The sequence below is a fragment of the Dendropsophus ebraccatus genome, chromosome 13 (genome assembly GCF_027789765.1).
Source record: "Dendropsophus ebraccatus isolate aDenEbr1 chromosome 13, aDenEbr1.pat, whole genome shotgun sequence".
NCBI lineage: Eukaryota > Metazoa > Chordata > Amphibia > Anura > Hylidae > Dendropsophus > Dendropsophus ebraccatus.
In genome coordinates this window covers 81,625,835-81,646,311 of record NC_091466.1, presented here as the reverse complement: position 1 = coordinate 81,646,311, position 20,477 = coordinate 81,625,835, and the positions used below count along the sequence as shown (strand labels likewise).

The 20,477-nt window shown below is 52.5% G+C and overlaps 2 protein-coding genes across 2 annotated transcripts; one reads left to right on the top strand and one right to left on the bottom strand.

The window, feature by feature from the left end:
• Positions 1-772: 772 nt before the first annotated feature.
• Positions 773-7,129, top strand: ISM2 (isthmin 2). Its single transcript, XM_069950376.1, has 6 exons — positions 773-895; positions 1,875-2,063; positions 2,133-2,391; positions 5,627-5,764; positions 5,846-5,923; positions 6,520-7,129. Exons 1-6 carry the CDS (start codon positions 809-811, stop codon positions 7,038-7,040), a joined length of 1,272 nt encoding a protein of 423 aa, XP_069806477.1. The 5' UTR covers positions 773-808; the 3' UTR covers positions 7,041-7,129.
• A 3,549-nt stretch (positions 7,130-10,678) lies between these two features.
• AHSA1 (activator of HSP90 ATPase activity 1) lies at positions 10,679-20,120 on the bottom strand. The gene is made up of 9 exons (XM_069949782.1): positions 19,926-20,120; positions 16,541-16,731; positions 16,267-16,349; positions 16,055-16,172; positions 15,812-15,900; positions 15,422-15,547; positions 15,236-15,337; positions 15,098-15,149; positions 10,679-11,080 (listed from the first exon to the last, which is right to left on the bottom strand). Exons 1-9 carry the CDS (start codon positions 20,003-20,005, stop codon positions 10,908-10,910), a joined length of 1,014 nt encoding a protein of 337 aa, XP_069805883.1. The 5' UTR covers positions 20,006-20,120; the 3' UTR covers positions 10,679-10,907.
• Positions 20,121-20,477: the final 357 nt, after the last annotated feature.

Genomic DNA, 20,477 nt, shown 5'->3' with positions numbered 1-20,477 from the left:
TAGTACACATACCGGCCGTATACTGACCGTGACCCCCGTATAGTACACATAACGGCCGTATACTGTTACCTCTGTATAGTACACATACCGGCCGTATACTGTTACCTCTGTATAGTACACATACCGGCCGTATACTGACCGTGACCCCCGTATAGTACACATACCAGCCGTATACTGTTACCTCCGTATAGTACACATACCGGCCGTATACTGTTACCTCTGTATAGTACACATACCGGCCGTATACTGTTACCTCCGTATAGTACACATACCGGCCGTATACTGTTACCTCTGTATAGTACACATACCGGCCGTATACTGTTACCTCTGTATAGTACACATACCGGCCGTATACTGTTACCTCTGTATAGTACACATACCGGCCGTATACTGTTACCTCCGTATAGTACACATACCGGCCGTATACTGACCGTGACCCCTGTATAGTACACATACCGGCCGTATACTGTTACCTCCGTATAGTACACATACCGGCCGTATACTGTTACCTCTGTATAGTACACATACCGGCCGTATACTGACCGTGACCCCCGTATAGTACACATACCGGCCGTATACTGTTACCTCTGTATAGTACACATACCGGCCGTATAACGTACCGGGGATGACACATGGTCGTGTACACAATCCGGACGCGTTATTATACTTGAGTTACTATGTGTGACCAGTCTGTGCAGACTCCGCCTACTCCCCGCCCCCTCCTTCATGTAGAAACTCCGCCCCCAGCAGCGGAGGAGACGGAGATGGGGAGCAGAAGAGGCGCCAGTGACCCGGCGGGTGAGCGGAGATGAGCGGCGGCGGCTGCATCCTCCTCCCCCTGATCGTGCTGATCCTCCGGCCGCCGCCCCGCACCGGAGCCCCCACCCCCGCCCAGGTGACTAGAGAGAGAGAGGTGTATAGAGTGTCAGCTCTGTGCCCCAGGTGTGTGTGTGTGTGTTCGTGTATAGTGTCAGCTCTGTGCCCCAGGGCTGTGTGTGTGTGTGTGTGTGTGTATGTATATAGAGTGTGAGCTCTGTGCCCCAGGGCTGTGTGTGTGTGTGTGTGTGTGTGTATGTATATAGAGTGTGAGCTCTGTGCCCCAGGGCTGTGTGTGTGTGTGTGTGATCGGTGTATAGAGTGTCAGCTCTGTGCCCCAGGGCTGTGTGTGTGTGTGTGTGTGTGTGTGTGTGTGTGTGATCGGTGTATAGAGTGTCAGCTCTGTGCCCCAGGGCTGTGTGTGTGTGTGTGTGTGTGTGTGTGTGTGTGTGATCGGTGTATAGAGTGTGAGCTCTGTGCCCCAGGGCTGTGTGTGTGTGTGTGTGATCGGTGTATAGAGTGTGAGCTCTGTGCCCCAGGGCTGTGTGTGTGTGTGTGTGATTGGTGTATAGAGTGTCAGCTCTGTGCCCCAGGGCTGTGTGTGTGTGTGTGTGTGTGATCGGTGTATAGAGTGTGAGCTCTGTGCCCCAGGGCTGTGTGTGTGTGTGATCGGTGTATAGAGTGTGAGCTCTGTGCCCCAGGGCTGTGTGTGTGTGTGATTGGTGTATAGAGTGTGAGCTCTGTGCCCCAGGGCTGTGTGTGTGTGTGTGTGTGTGTGATCGGTGTATAGAGTGTGAGCTCTGTGCCCCAGGGCTGTGTGTGTGTGTGATTGGTGTATAGAGTGTGAGCTCTGTGCCCCAGGGCTGTGTGTGTGTGTGTGTGTGTGTGATCGGTGTATAGAGTGTGAGCTCTGTGCCCCAGGGCTGTGTGTGTGTGTGTGTGTGTGTGATTGGTGTATAGAGTGTGAGCTCTGTGCCCCAGGGCTGTGTGTGTGTGTGTGTGATTACTGTATAGAGTGTCAGCTCTTCGGGTCAGTATGTTCTGTGTTTCTGTGGCAGGAGACTTTGGAGACTGCTCCATGGAGAGGGAAGTCAGAGTGGCCCCAGGTGTCGGGGACCCTTGCTCTGGGGACCGATGGGTTGAGGTCGTCTCCTACGGATATTGGGGCCACACAAGATTCCAAGTTACTCGTGGACCTGAGGGGGTTAACCCAGGCCAACCTAAGCTCTGAGAACCCCAATATTCAGGTAAGACGCGCTGTGTGGCCCGGGCTAGGTGTGATGGGCGTGGTCTGATCTGGTGACGCCCTCTTTCAGGTGACCATTGAGGTGGACCCCAGTTCTCGGACGGAGGTGGAGCTGGATCTGTCGGATACTCGCATGGATTGGGGGGATCCGCAGTGGGGGTCTCAGCTCTTCTGGCCGCTCTTCTGGGAATACAGTGACTTAACCGATGCGGAAATATCTCCGACTGGCGAGAACATGGGCGAAACGTCACAGTACGAGGAGAACGTCCTGAGCGGAGGGGACAGCGCCCCTGGGGACAACTGGATCACTCAGGACCAGTATCTGTATGGTGAGGCGGGTGACCCCAGTATATAAGCCCCACCCACCTCAGGGTGACGTAGTGTACATCAGGATGTATACTGCGGGGGCACTGTGGGATGGTGGGGGATGTATACTGCGGGGGCACTGTGGGATGGTGGGGGGGGATGTATACTGCGGGGGCACTGTGGGATGGTGGGGGGGGGATGTATACTGCGTGGGGCACTGTGGGATGGTGGGGGGGGATGTATACTGCGTGGGCACTGTGGGATGGGGGGGGGGGGATGTATACTGCGGGGGCACTGTGGGATGGGGGGGGGGGGATGTATACTGCGGGGGCACTGTGGGATGGTGGGGGGGATGTATACTGCGGGGGCACTGTGGGATGGGGGGGTGGATGTATACTGCAGGGGCACTGTGGGATGGTGGGGGGGATGTATACTGCGTGGGGCACTGTGGGATGGGGGTGGATGTATACTGCAGGGGCACTGTGGGATGGGGGGGGGGGATGTATACTGCGGGGGCACTGTGGGATGGTGGGGGGGATGTATACTGCGGGGGCCCTGTGGGATGGGGGGGATGTATATTGCGGGGGCACTGTGGGATGGGGGGGATGTATACTGTGGGGGTACATTGGGATGGGGGGGATGTATACTGCGGGGGCCCTGTGGGATGGGGGGGAATGTATACTGCGGGGGCCCTGTGGGATGGGGGGGATGTTTACTGTGGGGGCACTGTGGGATGGGGGGGATGTATACTGCGGGGGCACTGTGGGATGGTGGGGATGTATATTGCGGGGGCACTGTGGGATGGGGGGGAATGTATACTGCGGGGGCACCGTGGGATGGGGGGGGATGTATACTGTGGGGGCACTTTGGGATGGGGGGGGATGTATACTGCGGGCGCACTGTGGGATGGGGGGGATGTATATTGCGGGGGCCCTGTGGGATGGGGGGGGATGTATACTGTGGGATGGTGGGGATGTATACTGCGGGGGCCCTGTGGGATGGGGGGGGGGATGTATACTGCGGGGGCACTGTGGGATGGTGGGGATGTATACTGCGGGGGCCCTGTGGGATGGGGGGGGGATGTATACTGCGGGGGCACTGTGGGATGGTGGGGATGTATACTGCGGGGGCCCTGTGGGATGGGGGGAATGTATACTGCGGGGGCACTTTGGGATGGTGGGGGGGATGTATACTGCGGGGGCACTGTGGGATGGGGGGGATGTATATTGCGGGGGCCCTGTGGGAGGGGGGGGGGGATGTATACTGTGGGATGGGGGGGAATGTATACTGTGGGGGCACTGTGGGATGGTGGGGATGTATACTGTGGGATGGTGGGGATGTATACTGCGGGGGCCCTGTGGGATGGGGGGGGATGTATACTGCGGGGGCACTGTGGGATGGGGGGGATGTATACTGCGGGGGCCCTGTGGGATGGGGGGAATGTATACTGTGGGGGCACTTTGGGATGGTGGGGGGGATGTATACTGCGGGGGCCCTGTGGGATGGGGGGGATGTATACTGCGGGGGCACTGTGGGATGGTGGGGGGATGTATATTGCGGGGGCACTGTGGGATGGGGGTGGATGTATACTGCAGGGGCACTGTGGGATGGTGGGGGGGATGTATACTGCAGGGGCACTGTGGGATGGGGGGGGTGGATGTATACTGCAGGGGCACTGTGGGATGGGGGGGTGGATGTATACTGCAGGGGCACTGTGGGATGGGGGGGTGGATGTATACTGCGGGGGCACTGTGGGATGGGGGGGTGGATGTATACTGCGGGGGCACTGTGGGATGGTGGGGATGTATACTGTGGGAGCACTTTGGGATGGGGGGGGGATGTATATTGCGGGGGCACTGTGGGATGGTGGGGATGTATATTGCAGGGGCACTGTGGGATGGGGGGGATGTATACTGTGGGGGCCCTGTGGGATGGGGGGGAATGTATACTGTGGGGGCCCTGTGGGATGGGGGGGAATGTATACTGTGGGGGCACTTTGGGATGGGGGGGGAATGTATACTGTGGGGGCACTTTGGGATGGGGGGGGATGTATACTGCGGGGGTACTGTGGGATGGGGGGGGATGTATACTGTGGGGGCCCTGTGGGATGGGGGGAATGTATACTGTGGGGGCCCTGTGGGATGGGGGGGAATGTATATTGCGGGGGCACTTTGGGATGGGGGGGGGATGTATACTGTGGGGGCCCTGTGGGATGGGGGGAATGTATACTGTGGGGGCCCTGTGGGATGGGGGGAATGTATACTGTGGGGGCCCTGTGGGATGGGGGGGAATGTATACTGTGGGGGCCCTGTGGGATGGGGGGGAATGTATACTGTGGGGGCCCTGTGGGATGGGGGGGAATGTATACTGTGGGGGCACTTTGGGATGGGGGGGGGGATGTATACTGTAGGGGCCCTGTGGGATGGGGGGGGGGGATGTATACTGTAGGGGCCCTGTGGGATGGGGGGGGATGTATACTGTGGGGGCACTTTGGGATGGGGGGGGGATGTATATTGCGGGGGCACTGTGGGATGGTGGGGATGTATATTGCGGGGGCACTGTGGGATGGGGGGGATGTATACTGTGGGGGCCCTGTGGGATGGGGGGGGATGTATACTGTGGGGGCCCTGTGGGATGGGGGGGAATGTATACTGTGGGGGCCCTGTGGGATGGGGGGGAATGTATACTGTGGGGGCACTTTGGGATGGGGGGGGAATGTATACTGTGGGGGCACTTTGGGATGGGGGGGGATGTATACTGCGGGGGCACTGTGGGATGGGGGGGGATGTATACTGTGGGGGCCCTGTGGGATGGGGGGGAATGTATACTGTGGGGGCCCTGTGGGATGGGGGGGAATGTATACTGTGGGGGCCCTGTGGGATGGGGGGGAATGTATACTGTGGGGGCACTTTGGGATGGGGGGGGGGGGATGTATACTGTAGGGGCCCTGTGGGATGGGGGGGGATGTATACTGTAGGGGCCCTGTGGGATGGGGGGGAATGTATACTGTAGGGGCCCTGTGGGATGGGGGGGAATGTATACTGTGGGGGCACTTTGGGATGGGGGGGGGGGATGTATACTGCGGGGGCCCTGTGGGATTCACTGAAATATAGCACCACCTTATGCCCTTTTGATTTAATAATAAATGTATCTGTGTGGGAAATGGCCAAACAAAGACCATAGTGATATGGTGAATGGGCGTGCTGGTGTGCACCATGGTATAGGCCGCTTGACTTTGACATGCTTGGGGTTCTGCAGATTACGAGGATGAGGAGTGGAGTTCTTGGTCTCCATGTAGCGCATCATGCGGTCACGCCAGTCAGAAACGCACCCGCTCCTGCGGATATTCCTGCACAGCCACAGAGTCCAGAGTGTGTGACCTCCCGCCATGTCCAGGTGAGGTGTCCAAATGTCCCACACATAGGATCAGCACTGGTCTCTGAGACAAATACTCAAAAATATCTCTTCACTTTTCAGGAGAAGAGGACAACACAGAGAATTCAACACTTCTGTGGATGACTGAGGCGCAGAGCATTGCTCCCACCCGAGAGTCAGGTGACATAACCCGCACATGCCCCACCATCGCCTCCTAAATGATATTTTTGCTTCACACATCTTCCGTTCTCTCTTCCTTCTGGCGCTTCTTCTGTCCTCTCTCTCTTTCTTCTTGAGCATCTTCTATCTTCTCTTCCTTCTTGCGCATTTTCCGTCTTTTCTGTTCCTTCTCGCGCATATTCCGTTTTTTCTGATGCTTTTTTTGTCAGGAACAGAAGGAGCAAATGTAAAGAAAAAGACTATTTCTTCCGTCCTCTCTTACTTCTCGCGCATCTTCCGTCCTCTCTTACTTCTCGCGCATCTTCCGTCCTCTCTTACTTCTCGCGCATCTTCCGTCCTCTCTTACTTCTCGCGCATCTGCCGTCCTCTCTTACTTCTCGCGCATCTTCCGTCCTCTCTTACTTCTCGCGCATCTTCCGTCTTTTCTTATGCCTCTTTTATCAGAAACAGAAGAAGGAGCAAGTGTAAAGAAAGAATATTTCTTCCGTCTCATCGTCCTCACTCCTCACCTCTTTCTTATATTGGTTTCATCGTACCTTCCACCTCTTTCTCTCACTCCTTCAAGCTTCTTTGACTTACGTTGTTATATTCTTTAGCCCCCCAGGACAGCTGTGACCGGTGGCTATCCTGTAAGAGCGAGTTCCTCAGTGCCTATCTGCAGCGGGTTCTAACTGAGTTGCCAAGCTGCCCGTGTTTCTACCCCTCGGAGGCAGTATACAGCTCCTTGGTGCTGCGAGATGAGAAGCTGTCTCGTAGTTTTCGCTGGCGTGATGCTAGCGGCCCTCGGGAGAGACTGGACATCTACAACCCTGGTGCTCGCTTTTGTTTGCGTTCTTTGCTCTCAAGAGATAGCAGCAGCCTGGGCGCACAACATTGCTGCTATGACCACTCCCTGAGACTAGTGACCCGGGGCCGAGCAGCTGGGACCCCCAGCCTAATTAGTGCAGAATTCTCCCCTGAACTTCATTACAAGGCAGATGTTCTACCCTGGATTCTGTGCAAAGGCGATTGGAGCCGGATTCATCCTCTGCGACCCCCAAACAATGGGTATGACTGCCCCCAGAACCCCTCAGAGGAAGAGTACCTGGCCCAGCTGCGAGATGCCGAGGAGTTCTAGGAAATGCTGGGGACTGAGACATGGAGTAGTGGAAGAGGCTTCTTCGCCAAAGATTTGTAATATATTGAACATGTGTAAATATAACTCTAAATGTGATAAAAACTTGACTCCATAGGGTTATCTCTGATTGTACCACAGCGGTAGAGGAGGTCACCTATTCATCAGAGCTCTCTGCAGAGGAGCCCCCACCTTCTCTTACTACCCTGTATGTGCTGTTGTGGGGATGCTGGTGATTCGCTTCTCTGATCTACGCTACATGCCATACATATGCAGCCTGGGTTACAGGTACTGTACCTTGGTGCCATCCAGTGGCCGCGTGAGAACATTACATGCTGTATGGTGGGAGAGTTGTTCTGTGAGGAAATAGGACAGACGGAATTTTTTAATGAAATTAACATTTACTGAAGCCCCACTCCTACAAGAGGTTACCTTTCCCATCCTTTATTTACCTGAATATGACGTATAGTGGGAAGGCTTTGATGCTGTCAGGAGTAAGAGAAAACAGATCACGTCCACCCCTATGTCCTCATAATGACGGGATTTAACAAAGAATAACCCCATAATGAGACACAGGTTACCGAGTCCAACACATGAAGCATTGGTTACTAAACCTGTGTCTCTATGCCAAGCCAGCAGGGAGTGTTGTACCTCCAACACCAAGCAAGCATTGGGTAGCTCACCCCAAGCTAGTATTGAACATAGATATGGTGTTGCTAGACCAGGGTTCTATACCCAGTGTTGGCCTCCTGAGACCTACAGGAAAAATTAAGGTCATAGTCCGAAGAAAGCCCCCTGGGCACGTGCTGTCCTGACACTAAACCCTCCAGAACACATCATCATCTGAACTCTCCTGAAAGTAGATGACAGTATAATGTTTATAGTGATGTCAGTGTGGTGATATTTGATGTCATGATTGTGCCACAAGCTACAGTAGCTTGGGCTCATTTCAGTGAACAGCCGCTAGGGGCCAGGCCGCTCACAGACCAATCCAACTGTACCGATGCTTGGACAGAAGACACAGAAGAAGCAAGAGAACGGCAGCAGCTTCTCTCCTGCACCAATCACCGGCGGCGGCAGCGACATCCACCTGCTCTGCACACAAAAACTAACTGACAGCACTAATCTCCATTTCTTTCCAAGTTACTGGGAGAGGCTGTGGTGAAGTTGCTATAATGCGTCTTATAATAAATACTTATTTCCCTTACGTCCCATTGGCATCACAACATATGGGGTAAATTCGCCCCTGGGACGAAGGAATATTTAATGAAAAAATAACAATTACATTTTAATCCCCTCCTCCATGAGGTATAAATAGGCTCCACCTCCCCCTAGACCTCAGTCTTTTTTTACTTCCTTGCTGTTAGCCCTAGGGGACTTTGTCCCTCCTCCGTTTTTATGCTTTGTTAACCTGTTGCAATCAGGTTTTCTCTCCAGGTAATGATCGCTGGGATGCCGCTGGAGCCGGTGTCCTGATATTTGCTTCTGCAGGTCTTAGCTTTTAAGTTTTTCTTACCTAGTGCGTCTTGGAACGCACTCTGCGCGTCACCCGAGCCGCTGGCTTTTCTTCCAGTCGCGTTCGACTGTGGAACGCATCACCGCTGCGTGCGTCTCAGCACTGCGGCGTCGGCGTCATGTCACTTCCGGGGGCCGGCAGCGGCATACAGATGGCAGATTGTAAAATATTTTGGACAAGGGTATGAGATAAATCTCCCCTGGCTAGCCCTGCCTACTGCTAGGATGGGGCCCCCTTGTTTTTGGGCATCCCTAAATACACCAGAAGGGACTCTATTATTGGGTTATGTTTGTCCCGTTACAGGTGTATTTTGTTTTAATTCATTTAATATGCATAGATATACATAAATGACAAAGGTAAGGTATGGCAGGTAATACTAATGGTTCTCTCTCTAATATCCCTTATTCCGTTTTCCAACGAGTTTCCCTTGTTCTGTGGCGACAAGTTCCTTAGGGAACAGGAAGTGTGTTGATGTACAACTAGGATATGCCTGGAAGTATGGACAAATGTATGGTCACAAAGCTGGGAGAAGGTAATATGAAGGCGTTCAAGGCTAGTAGTGGTAAGAACCTTTGTTGGTCAACAGTAATAATGAGTTTACTTCATTTCCTGGTGGGGGACAGATAGGTGACTGTAGCATATAGTTATATAACTTTGTAATGTGTTTCAATTGCTTGGAAGAAGCTTTTCGCTAGAATACCCCTTTAAAGCTCAGCATGAAAGGGGTACATGTACGAGAAAAGTCCTGTGGGATCTATGTCCAATTCAACAACCCCAAAGTTAAGCAGGTAAGAACCATCACTCAGTATCAGATGTGTGTACACATACTCATCCAACCTTATAGGTACAAATTCTGATCCTGCTAATACGGGCTGTGTTGGTGGATGCTGTGGAGAATTATAAGGGTGTTCCACATTGGGACCATGCTAACCCTCCCTTCCAAGGTGATGCTGCATTCGCATCTTCCTCCTCCTCCTCCTCTGCCTTATGCTTCCCCCGAGCACCATTATGCGCTTGTGCCCTTATATTCCGATCACGCTCCACTGACTGAGGTTAGGACACAAGGTTGGCCTTTCGCTGACAATTTGCTAATCCATTCGTGTAATAAGAAATCTTTCAGTAGCTTGGGGAAAAGAAACCGATTGGCTTGCCGTAAATGATTAGCGCCCATATAACTACCACAAAATCATTGTTCATAACTATTATTCAGTGACTGTAATAATGTTCAAATCGTTCACTACTTTTTTAGTTATCCCCAGCAATCGCTCCGTGTAATAGGGACTGAATCCTAAAACATGGAGGACCAATCACAGGTGTTTTATTACCCCATCAACCCAAATGGGCACATAAGGCAAAATCTCCACATTTAAGGTCAAAGGAGAAAGATTAGGAAGCAATCCATCACGATGTCCAAGGTCCAGTAAAGATTGGGGGGGTAAAAACCAATAGACAGTGGGACAAATTGGAGAAAGCGGGGAGCCGAGCTTGCTTCAGCGTGTCCTGTGGGAATGGCTGGGTTGCGGCCTTTGCAGTCTCCTCTATGGCAGAAAGCATCCAGGAAGCTTTCTTAATACTGCCCCCCACACTAATCCCATATTAGTCTCCCATACAGTAGTCAGCACCCCCCACATCGTAACTACCCCCCCATTGGTGCCACGCGTGGCAGTCTGCTTCTCCCTGTAGGTGATTGGGCCGTCACCACGCTGCCTGTGCGGGGATGCAGCACCATCTTCAAATACAACTCATTTCTAGGCTGCAGGCAGGGTAAGGCTAGAAGTCAGTGGTAATAGGAGGCAGCAGGGTGACAGCACACACACTGCCCGTGTCCGCTGCGTGCTCTAGATTATTATTATACGGGCAGACCAGGCCCATAATATAATCAGCTGAGCTGTAATATTAGAGTCTGACCTGCCTGGTCTACATGCTTAATGGGCTGATTACCCTAGATTGCTGCTCCATCTTAGTCATGGCCTAGCAAGACAGGACTCATCTACTTAGAAAACAAAGTCAGCGGCCAGGGTTCCCGCCAGCCCTCAAAGTCAGCAGCCAGAACAAGCAGACCCCCATCCCACGACACCCCCACCACCACAAGACTGCACCACGCTGTGGCGGTATAATTTACACGCTTTATTGGTGACCGTACACAAAGCGGCGCCCGGGCTGACAATGTACACAGCTCCACAGATCAGACACCTGAGAACCAGCAATCAGTGCAAACACCAACCCTGCGCCAACACCCCTACCCTCCCCATAAATACAATGGTTCAGTCCACAAGACATTTGTACAATGGTAAAAAAAAAATCCCAAACAGCCCCCATTACAGGAGCCTAGTACCCCACCCCCACCCTAGCTGTTATAGCAGCATCGCCCCGAAGCCGAACGTCTGCTTGATCCCATCAAAGTAATATCGCTTCCAGCCGTCCTTCAGGTGCTGCTCCTCGCTCTGGGGGACGCCCCGCGCCTCCATCTTCAGCTCCGTCTCTCCCCCCTTGTCTGTAAATGTGAGTGTGATAGTGGCGTGGTGGCCTGCAGACATAACAAGAGTCACATAAGCTCCGCCATCTTGTCAGCATTCCCTGCCCCCTCGCCTTAGGATGACATCTTAGGTCAGCGGAAGCTGCAGCGCCTCCTATAGTCAACACGTCATTACTCCACAGAACAGAGCCCAGGGCTACATGACTGACATTGCCATACATCTCTACCCTAATCCACTGATACCTCCTCACATACTGTCCTCTCCTCTCCATACATCTCTACCCTAATCCACTGATACCTCCTCACATACTGTCCTCTCCATACATCTCTACCCTAATCTCCTGATACCTCCTCACATACTGTCCTCTCCTCTCCATACATCTCTACCCTAATCCACTGATACCTCCTCACATACTGTCCTCTCCATACATCTCTACCCTAATCTCCTGATACCTCCTCACATACTGTCCTCTCCATACATCTCTACCCTAATCTCCTGATACCTCCTCACATACTGTCCTCTCCATACATCTCTACCCTAATCTCCTGATACCTCCTCACATACTGTCCTGTCCTCTCCATACATCTCTACCCTAATCTCCTGCTACCTCCTCACATACTGTCCTGTCCTCTCCATACATCTCTACCCTAATCTCCTGATACCTCCTCACATACTGTCCTGTCCTCTCCATACATCTCTACCCTAATCTCCTGATACCTCCTCACATACTGTCCTGTCCTCTCCATACATCTCTACCCTAATCTCCTGATACCTCCTCACATACTGTCCTCTCCTCTCCATACATCTCTACCCTAATCTCCTGATACCTCCTCACATACTGTCCTCTCCTCTCCATACATCTCTACCCTAATCTCCTGATACCTCCTCACATACTGTCCTCTCCATACATCTCTACCCTAATCTCCTGATACCTCCTCACATACTGTCCTCTCCTCTCCATACATCTCTACCCTAATCCCCTGATACCTCCTCACATACTGTCCTCTCCATACATCTCTACCCTAATCTCCTGATACCTCCTCACATACTGTCCTGTCCTCTCCATACATCTCTACCCTAATCTCCTGATACCTCCTCACATACTGTCCTCTCCTCTCCATACATCTCTACCCTAATCTCCTGATACCTCCTCACATACTGTCCTCTCCTCTCCATACATCTCTACCCTAATCTCCTGATATCTCCTCACATACTGTCCTCTCCTCTCCATACATCTCTACCCTAATCTCCTGATACCTCCTCACATACTGTCCTGTCCTCTCCATACATCTCTACCCTAATCTCCTGATACCCCCTCACATACTGTCCTCTCCATACATCTCTACCCTAATCTCCTGATACCTCCTCACATACCGTCCTCTCCTCTCCATACATCTCTACCCTAATCTCCTGATACCTCCTCACATACTGTCCTCTCCTCTCCATACATCTCTACCCTAATCTCCTGATACCTCCTCACATACTGTCCTCTCCATACATCTCTACCCTAATCTCCTGATACCCCCCTCACATACTGTCCTGTCCTCTCCATACAGCTCTACCCTAATCTCCTGATACCTCCTCACATACTGTCCTCTCCTCTCCATACATCTCTACCCTAATCTCCTGATACCTCCTCACATACTGTCCTCTCCTCTCCATACATCTCTACCCTAATCTCCTGATACCCCCTCACATACTGTCCTGTCCTCTCCATACAGCTCTACCCTAATCTCCTGATACCTCCTCACATACTGTCCTCTCCTCTCCATACATCTCTACCCTAATCCCCTGATACCTCCTCACATACTGTCCTCTCCATACATCTCTACCCTAATCTCCTGATACCTCCTCACATACTGTCCTCTCCTCTCCATACATCTCTACCCTAATCCCCTGATACCTCCTCACATACTGTCCTCTCCATACATCTCTACCCTAATCTCCTGATACCTCCTCACATACTGTCCTCTCCTCTCCATACATCTCTCCCCTAATCTCCTGATACCTCCTCACATACTGTCCTGTCCTCTCCATACATCTTTACCCTAATATCCTGATACCTCCTCACATACTGTCCTGTCCTCTCCATACATCTCTCCCCTAATCTCCTGATACCTCCTCACATACTGTCCTCTCCATACATCCCTACCCTAATCTCCTGATATCTCCTCACATACTGTCCTCTCCTCTCCATACATCTCTACCCTAATCTCCTGATACCTCCTCACATACTGTCCTCTCCATACATCTCTACCCTAATCTCCTGATACCTCCTCACATACTGTCCTCTCCTCTCCATACATCTCTACCCTAATCTCCTGATACCTCCTCACATACTGTCCTGTCCTCTCCATACATCTCTACCCTAATCTCCTGATACCTCCTCACATACTGTCCTGTCCTCTCCATACATCTCTACCCTAATCTCCTGATACCTCCTCACATACTGTCCTCTCCATACATCTCTCCCCTAATCTCCTGATACCTCCTCACATACTGTCCTGTCCTCTATGCATTCCCTAGATCTCACTCCCAACAAGTTAGTCGTTCCCATCACAACCTATATAAGCATCTCCAGAATAGGCCATAGCTCAACTGCCCCCTGATCTAATATGTCCGCCCCCTGTACATTGTGAACCGTTACTGTTGTAATTTTTTAACCCCTCACGGGCAGGGTTCTCTCCCTAAGGATCAGTCTGTCATTTACCTAGTTTCTATAAGTTTTCTGATGTTATGTTACCTTGTAGATGTAGTCCCTTATGATATGTACAGCATTCTTGAATCAAGGTGACTATGGGGGCAGTGAAGGGGCCCTCATCCAGGGTATGTCCTTATGACAGCGACCATCATATAGGAGCACAGCACTGAAGAGGTAAATGTGTCCTCTGGATAGGACTTGGATAATACACAGCTACTTATTGGGGAGACCACCGGCCAAACTGGCAGCTGCTGAACCCCACCATGACCAGGGTCTCATCTACATGGTGCGGAGGTCACCAGTGGGCACTGCTGCTCTTCTCCAATAGAAGATTTGGGGTCCAGCAGTCACACCCCACCAAGACCAGTCACCCTATATCCAGAGTATAATGGTGAATAAAGCCCTTCCACAGTGATCTCTCCGATCCTGGCTGCTGTGTCTGGAGCGGAGGGCTTAATTATAGACCCCCCACCCAGTGTAATGACTAAGCACACGCTGCAGCCCCCTGAACATGTACAAGTTAGGAAGGGGGAGTAGCAGCCATTTATATAGGAACAGATTGGTGGCAGAAAAAGCCCAGCTGCTCCATCTAGGACCAGGGCTGTGGGATCCGTAAGCCGCACCGAGGGAAACCAGCTGGCTAATTTCTGACTGACTGCTGCTCCCCAGCCGGCTGCTTTCTGACTGACTGCCGCTCTCCCCTCTCCACCTTATAACTGACTGCCACTTCTCCCTAGCTGCTGGGAAAAGCTGGATCTAGTACTGGTAAACTAAGAAGATTCCCAGCACCTGGGAAGGAGCGTCAATGAGTTATCGGGCAGCTGGGGAGGAGCAGCAGTCAGTTGTAAGGCAGCTGGGGAGGAGAAGCGCTCACTTAGAAGTTTACATGCACACCTCCATTAAACTAGGTGCTGACGAAATGGGTTTTTCAACCGCTCATCAACACGTAGGAAAAACCACAAGTTACATGATAGGCTATCACGAGGGATGTTCCTTGTTCAGATTGTGGTTAGAACTATGGCAGATCCTCACCTGCTCACTTCACTTGCTATAGGAGTGCCATGGTTATTCCTATGTGCACCTGCTCCATCTAACCCCTTATTTCCCTTGTTATCTTAGCACAGACAGATATATACCAGGCAGGTTACATTCTGTTACTTTACCTACCACTTCTGCTGGAAGTTTGCACCAAGTATCTACTACTCTTTCAGTTAATATTTTCTCATGTTGCTTCTTAACATCCCAACTTGTTTCAGATTGTATGCCCCAGTGTTCCCAAGTTCAGTTTCCCCCCCCCCCAAAAAATTGAACTGATGTAGTCAGGAATGCTGTACCACGCAGGTATCTCAGCTCTGGGAACTCTTACCTGCCGGCCACGTCTTGAACCTCCAGGACATTACTATTTGTTTCTCAGTCTCCTAAAATGGAGAAGATGAGGTCAGTATCACGCCAGTGTCTCCTATCCCCCCCACAAGCAGGTCCAGGGGGCTCAGGGAGCACTCACCAGTTCTATGTACTCTCCGCTGACGTTGCCCCCTAGCAGTTGGAATTTGCCGCCTTTTTCAGCCGTCATGGTGGCCGGTGCATGTGTGAAGCCTTGAACCAGCTACAGAGAATGGACAGAAATGTTTACACACAGAGAGGGATCTGCTGGGATCTAATAGAGCCATAGTAAGGAGAGGATTCTTACTTCCTGCTGGGTCAGCACCCGGTACAGCTCCTCCGGTGAGGTCAAAAACGTCTCCTTCATGTTGACCTTACAGGTGGGGATCTTCACGCCTGTGTTCTGACAGGTCACCGACTTCTTGTCCTGAATCTGAAGGAAGAGAGAAGGAAACGACTCCTCACATATCACATCCTGCATTACATTCATGTGTGATAAGTTACTGATCTCAGCCGGACTCTCTGCCCAGACCCCCTGTGATCCGGAGTCACAGCCAGAGAGCGGCAGTGCCCTCCACCACCCGGCAGCCAAACATCTGACTGGTTAGCTTCATAGACTGTAGAGGGATTGGATTGACAGACACTGACTATGTGTGGATCCAACATGTACAGATGGCGACAAGCTAATGTGACTAACCAGTGCAGGAGCGGTCTTCTGCTTGACGTCTGACACCACCGTGTGCGAAACTCCATTTTTAGTCGGCAAAATCATTCCTTGCGTGAACTCTGCAAAACATAAACTGAGTTACACACTGACATCATCACCACCACTATGATATCACAGTTTCATTGTGAGGAGGTAACACTCAAAGGTGTGAGCTGCTGTGTGAGCGGAGGGCCCCGTCTATGAGGGATGATGGGAGTGTTGCCTGTCACCCACCTGTCCTTAGGGTGGAGATGTATTGCGCCACTGCCTCCCTTATCTGCTGCGCTCCACTCTTCCTCATCAGCTGCACCAGGCTGGTGTCGGGTTCATCCTTTGCCAAAGAGACTCTGATCTAGAGAAGACACAGAGATCATTCCTAGAGGTGGTGGAACACACAGAAGCGACCTCCGTGGAGCAACATTCCCAGCAGACGGAATAGCACTTACCTCCACCTCACTGGGGTCATTCTCATCAGACAGGTTGGGGATCTCTACATGGCCCTTGTACTTCACCCCCGACGTGGAATGTCCTGGAAAAAACAAAGCAAAACGTCAAGCAAGCGTGCCCGCGGTCATGTGACACTAACAGCAGCCCCCACTACAACAAATAGCATTAACTGTGCCGGTCAGCAGGGTTCAAGAGTGAGAGCAGAGGGTCCAGCTACACTGAGCTCACCAGACCCCTGACAGGCAGATTTATCATAGTGCCCTCCACACTCACCGGTCCAGTTCAGCTTGACGTCCCACTCGTAGAAGAAGATGAGCTTGCCCTTGCGGTTGTTGATTGAGGCCTCCCCATCCAGTTTGCTGACCTCCGTCACCTCGCAGCGCCCCTCTTCTCCCTGCACACTGACCGCCAGGAACAACTCCTTCAGCTTATCTGTGGACCAGGCTGTGGCGTCCCGCTCTGTCCTGTGGGAAGAAAGCCGCACTCACTTATACAAGAAGCCCCCCTGCCCCCACTGACCAGATTATGCCCCTGTAGCAGCTGGAGTCTACCCCCTGTACAGGTTATGGGGGGCTGCACACACAGTGTGCCTGGAGACAAGCAGTTGCTCTAAGTCTCTCTATAACCACGCTTGGCTGATAGGAGTGTGCATGGGACCACGGGATGATGGGAGAAGCTGGAGACGTGAGGAAGTAGTGGGGGGGGGGGGGGGGGAGATGTGTCCCTCCCTCATATTTCAGCTCCTTCTCTCCACCCTTGGGGACAGGTGGTGCTGACATGTCAGATAAAATGGCGGCTGGAGTGAGTTACTAATAGACCCCCCCCCCCCCCGCCTATTTATACCTCAGCTGCAGAGTCGGAGGCCACACTGTGCGACACCAGATTATACCGGGCTACTGATTATTAACCAAGCGTGTACCATGCTGCCCGAGCAGGACTCTACATTACACAGGACAGCGGTGCAGGAGCCATCAGGCAGACATGGCCCGTGTCCTGATACTTTAAGCGGATGTACAAGCAGGGATTTTTTGAGGGCGGCTCGGGCTCTATGCAGCGGAGGCAGGCCGGGCCCCCCAGGGTCAGCAGATGCACACCCCTCTGTGTGACCCCGCCCTGTAGAATCTCATGGAGGGGAGGGAATATGGTCACACTGGGGGCCGCCGGGCCCACCTACTGCGCACCAGACAATAAAAACCACCGACCATGACAGGGTCACTCAATCCTCATCTTTATGGTGCAGTCACCTCAAAGTCCGGACGTCTTAAAAATGTGACAGGCGGCAGGGAAGCAAGGCTCACCTCTCCCTGTGCCCACGACGCACCACCGGGCCCAGAAATCCCTGCCGGGAGGAATTATCCCATCTAAGTTGTGAGGACGTCAGGAGTTGGCCAAAAATGCCCGTCCTGGCTGATGGACTGGCTGTGTCCTGCCCGAACGGTGGTGTTACAGTGTACAGGACAGGTGTGTCTAGTGGTGTTACAGTGTACAGGACAGGTGTGTCTAGTGGTGGTGTTACAGTGTACAGGACAGGTGTGTCTAGTGGTGTTACAGTGTACAGGACAGGTGTGTCTAGTGGTGTTACAGTGTACAGGACAGGTGTGTCTAGTGGTGTTACAGTGTACAGGACAGGTGTGTCTAGTGGTGGTGTTACAGTGTACAGGACAGGTGTGTCTAGTGGTGTTACAGTGTACAGGACAGGTGTGTCTAGTGGTGTTACAGTGTACAGGACAGGTGTGTCTAGTGGTGGTGTTACAGTGTACAAGACAGGTGTGTCTAGTGGTGGTGTTACAGTGTACAAGACAGGTGTGTCTAGTGGTGGTGTTACAGTGTACAGGACAGGTGTGTCTAGTGGTGGTGTTACTGTGTACAGGACAGGTGTGTCTAGTGGTGGTGGTGTTACAGTGTACAGGACAGGTGTGTCTAGTGGTGGTAGTGTTACAGTGTACAGGACAGGTGTGTCTAGTGGTGGTAGTGTTACAGTGTACAGGACAGGTGTGTCTAGTGGTGGTAGTGTTACAGTGTACAGGACAGGTGTGTCTAGTGGTGGTGTTACAGTGTACAGGACAGGTGTGTCTAGTGGTGGTGTTACAGTGTACAGGACAGGTGTGTCTAGTGGTGGTGTTACAGTGTACAGGACAGGTGTGTCTAGTGGTGGTGTTACAGTGTACAGGACAGGTGTGTCTAGTGGTGGTGGCGTTACAGTGTACAGGACAGGTGTGTCTAGTGGTGGTGGCGTTACAGTGTACAGGACAGGTGTGTCTAGTGGTGGTGGCGTTACAGTGTACAGGACAGGTGTGTCTAGTGGTGGTGGCGTTACAGTGTACAGGACAGGTGTGTCTAGTGGTGGTGGCGTTACAGTGTACAGGACAGGTGTGTCTAGTGGTGGTGGCGTTACAGTGTACAGGACAGGTGTGTCTAGTGGTGGTGGCGTTACAGTGTACAGGACAGGTGTGTCTAGTGGTGGTGGCGTTACAGTGTACAGGACAGGTGTGTCTAGTGGTGGTGGCGTTACAGTGTACAGGACAGGTGTGTCTAGTGGTGGTGGCGTTACAGTGTACAGGACAGGTGTGTCTAGTGGTGGTGGTGTTACAGTGTACAGGACAGGTGTGTCTAGTGGTGGTGTTACAGTGTACAGGACAGGTGTGTCTAGTGGTGGTGTTACAGTGTACAGGACAGGTGTGTCTAGTGGTGGTGTTACAGTGTACAGGACAGGTGTGTCTAGTGGTGGTGTTACAGTGTACAGGACAGGTGTGTCTAGTGGTGGTGTTACAGTGTACAGGACAGGTGTGTCTAGTGGTGGTGTTACAGTGTACAGGACAGGTGTGTCTAGTGGTGGTGTTACAGTGTACAGGACAGGTGTGTCTAGTGGTGGTGTTACAGTGTACAGGACAGGTGTGTCTAGTGGTGGTGTTACAGTGTACAGGACAGGTGTGTCTAGTGGTGGTGTTACAGTGTACAGGACAGGTGTGACTAGTGGTGGTGGTGTTACAGTGCACAGGACAGGTGTGTCTAGTGGTGGTGTTACAGTGTACAGGACAGGTGTGTCTAGTGGTGGTGTTACAGTGTACAGGACAGGTGTGACTAGTGGTGGTGGTGTTACAGTACACAGGACAGGTGTGTCTAGTGGTGGTGTTACAGTGTACAGGACAGGTGTGTCTAGTGGTGGTGGTGTTACAGTGTACAGGACAGGTGTGACTAGTGGTGGTGTTACAGTGTACAGGACAGGTGTGACTAGTGGTGGTGTTACAGTGTACAGGACAGGTGTGTCTAGTGGTGGTGTTACAGTGTACAGGACAGGTGTGACTAGTGGTGGTGGCGTTACAGTGTACAGGACAGGTGTGTCTAGTGGTGGTAGTGTTACAGTGTACAGGAGAGGTGTGTCTAGTGGTTGTGTTACAGTGTACAGGACAGGTGTGTCTAGTGGTGGTGGCGTTACAGTGTACAGGACAGGTGTGACTAGTGGTGGTGGTGTTACAGTGTACAGGACAGGTGTGTCTAGTGGTGGTGGAGTACCCCTATATATACACCCCCCTCCTGTAGTGTAATACCCCTATATATACCCCTCCTGTAGTGTAATACCCCTATATATACCCCTCCTGTAGTGTAATACCCCTATATATACACCCCCCTCCTGTAGTGTAATAGAAACCGATCTCACCAGTGCCAGTTGTTCACATTGGTGGCGTCCGCTCTCTGCTCCACTATCCAGCGCGGGTCTCCCTCTCCCCACTTGGCCATGCCGCCTCCTCCCCGGTGTACTCTCCCGGTCTCCTCCCCGGTGTACTCTCCCGGTCTCCTCAGTCTCCTCCCCGGTGTACTCTCCCGGTCTCCTCAGTCTCCTCCCCGGTGTACTCTCCCGGTCTCCTCAGTCTCCTCCCCGGTGTACTCTCCCGGTCTCCTCAGTCTCCTCCCCGGTGTACTCTCCCGGTCTCCTCAGTCTCCTCCCCGGTGTACTCTCCCGGTCTCCTCAGTCTCCTCCCCGGTGTACTCTCCCGGTCTCCTCAGTCTCCTCCCCGGTGTACTCTCCCGGTCTCCTCAGTCTCTTCCCGGTGTACTCTCCCGGTCTCCTCAGTCTCCTCCCCGGTGTACTCTCCCGGTCTCCTCCCCGGTGTACTCTCCCGGTCTCCTCAGTCTCCTCCCCGGTGTACTCTCCCGATCTCCTCAGTCTCTTCCCGGTGTACTCTCCCGGTCTCCTCAGTCTCCTCCCCGG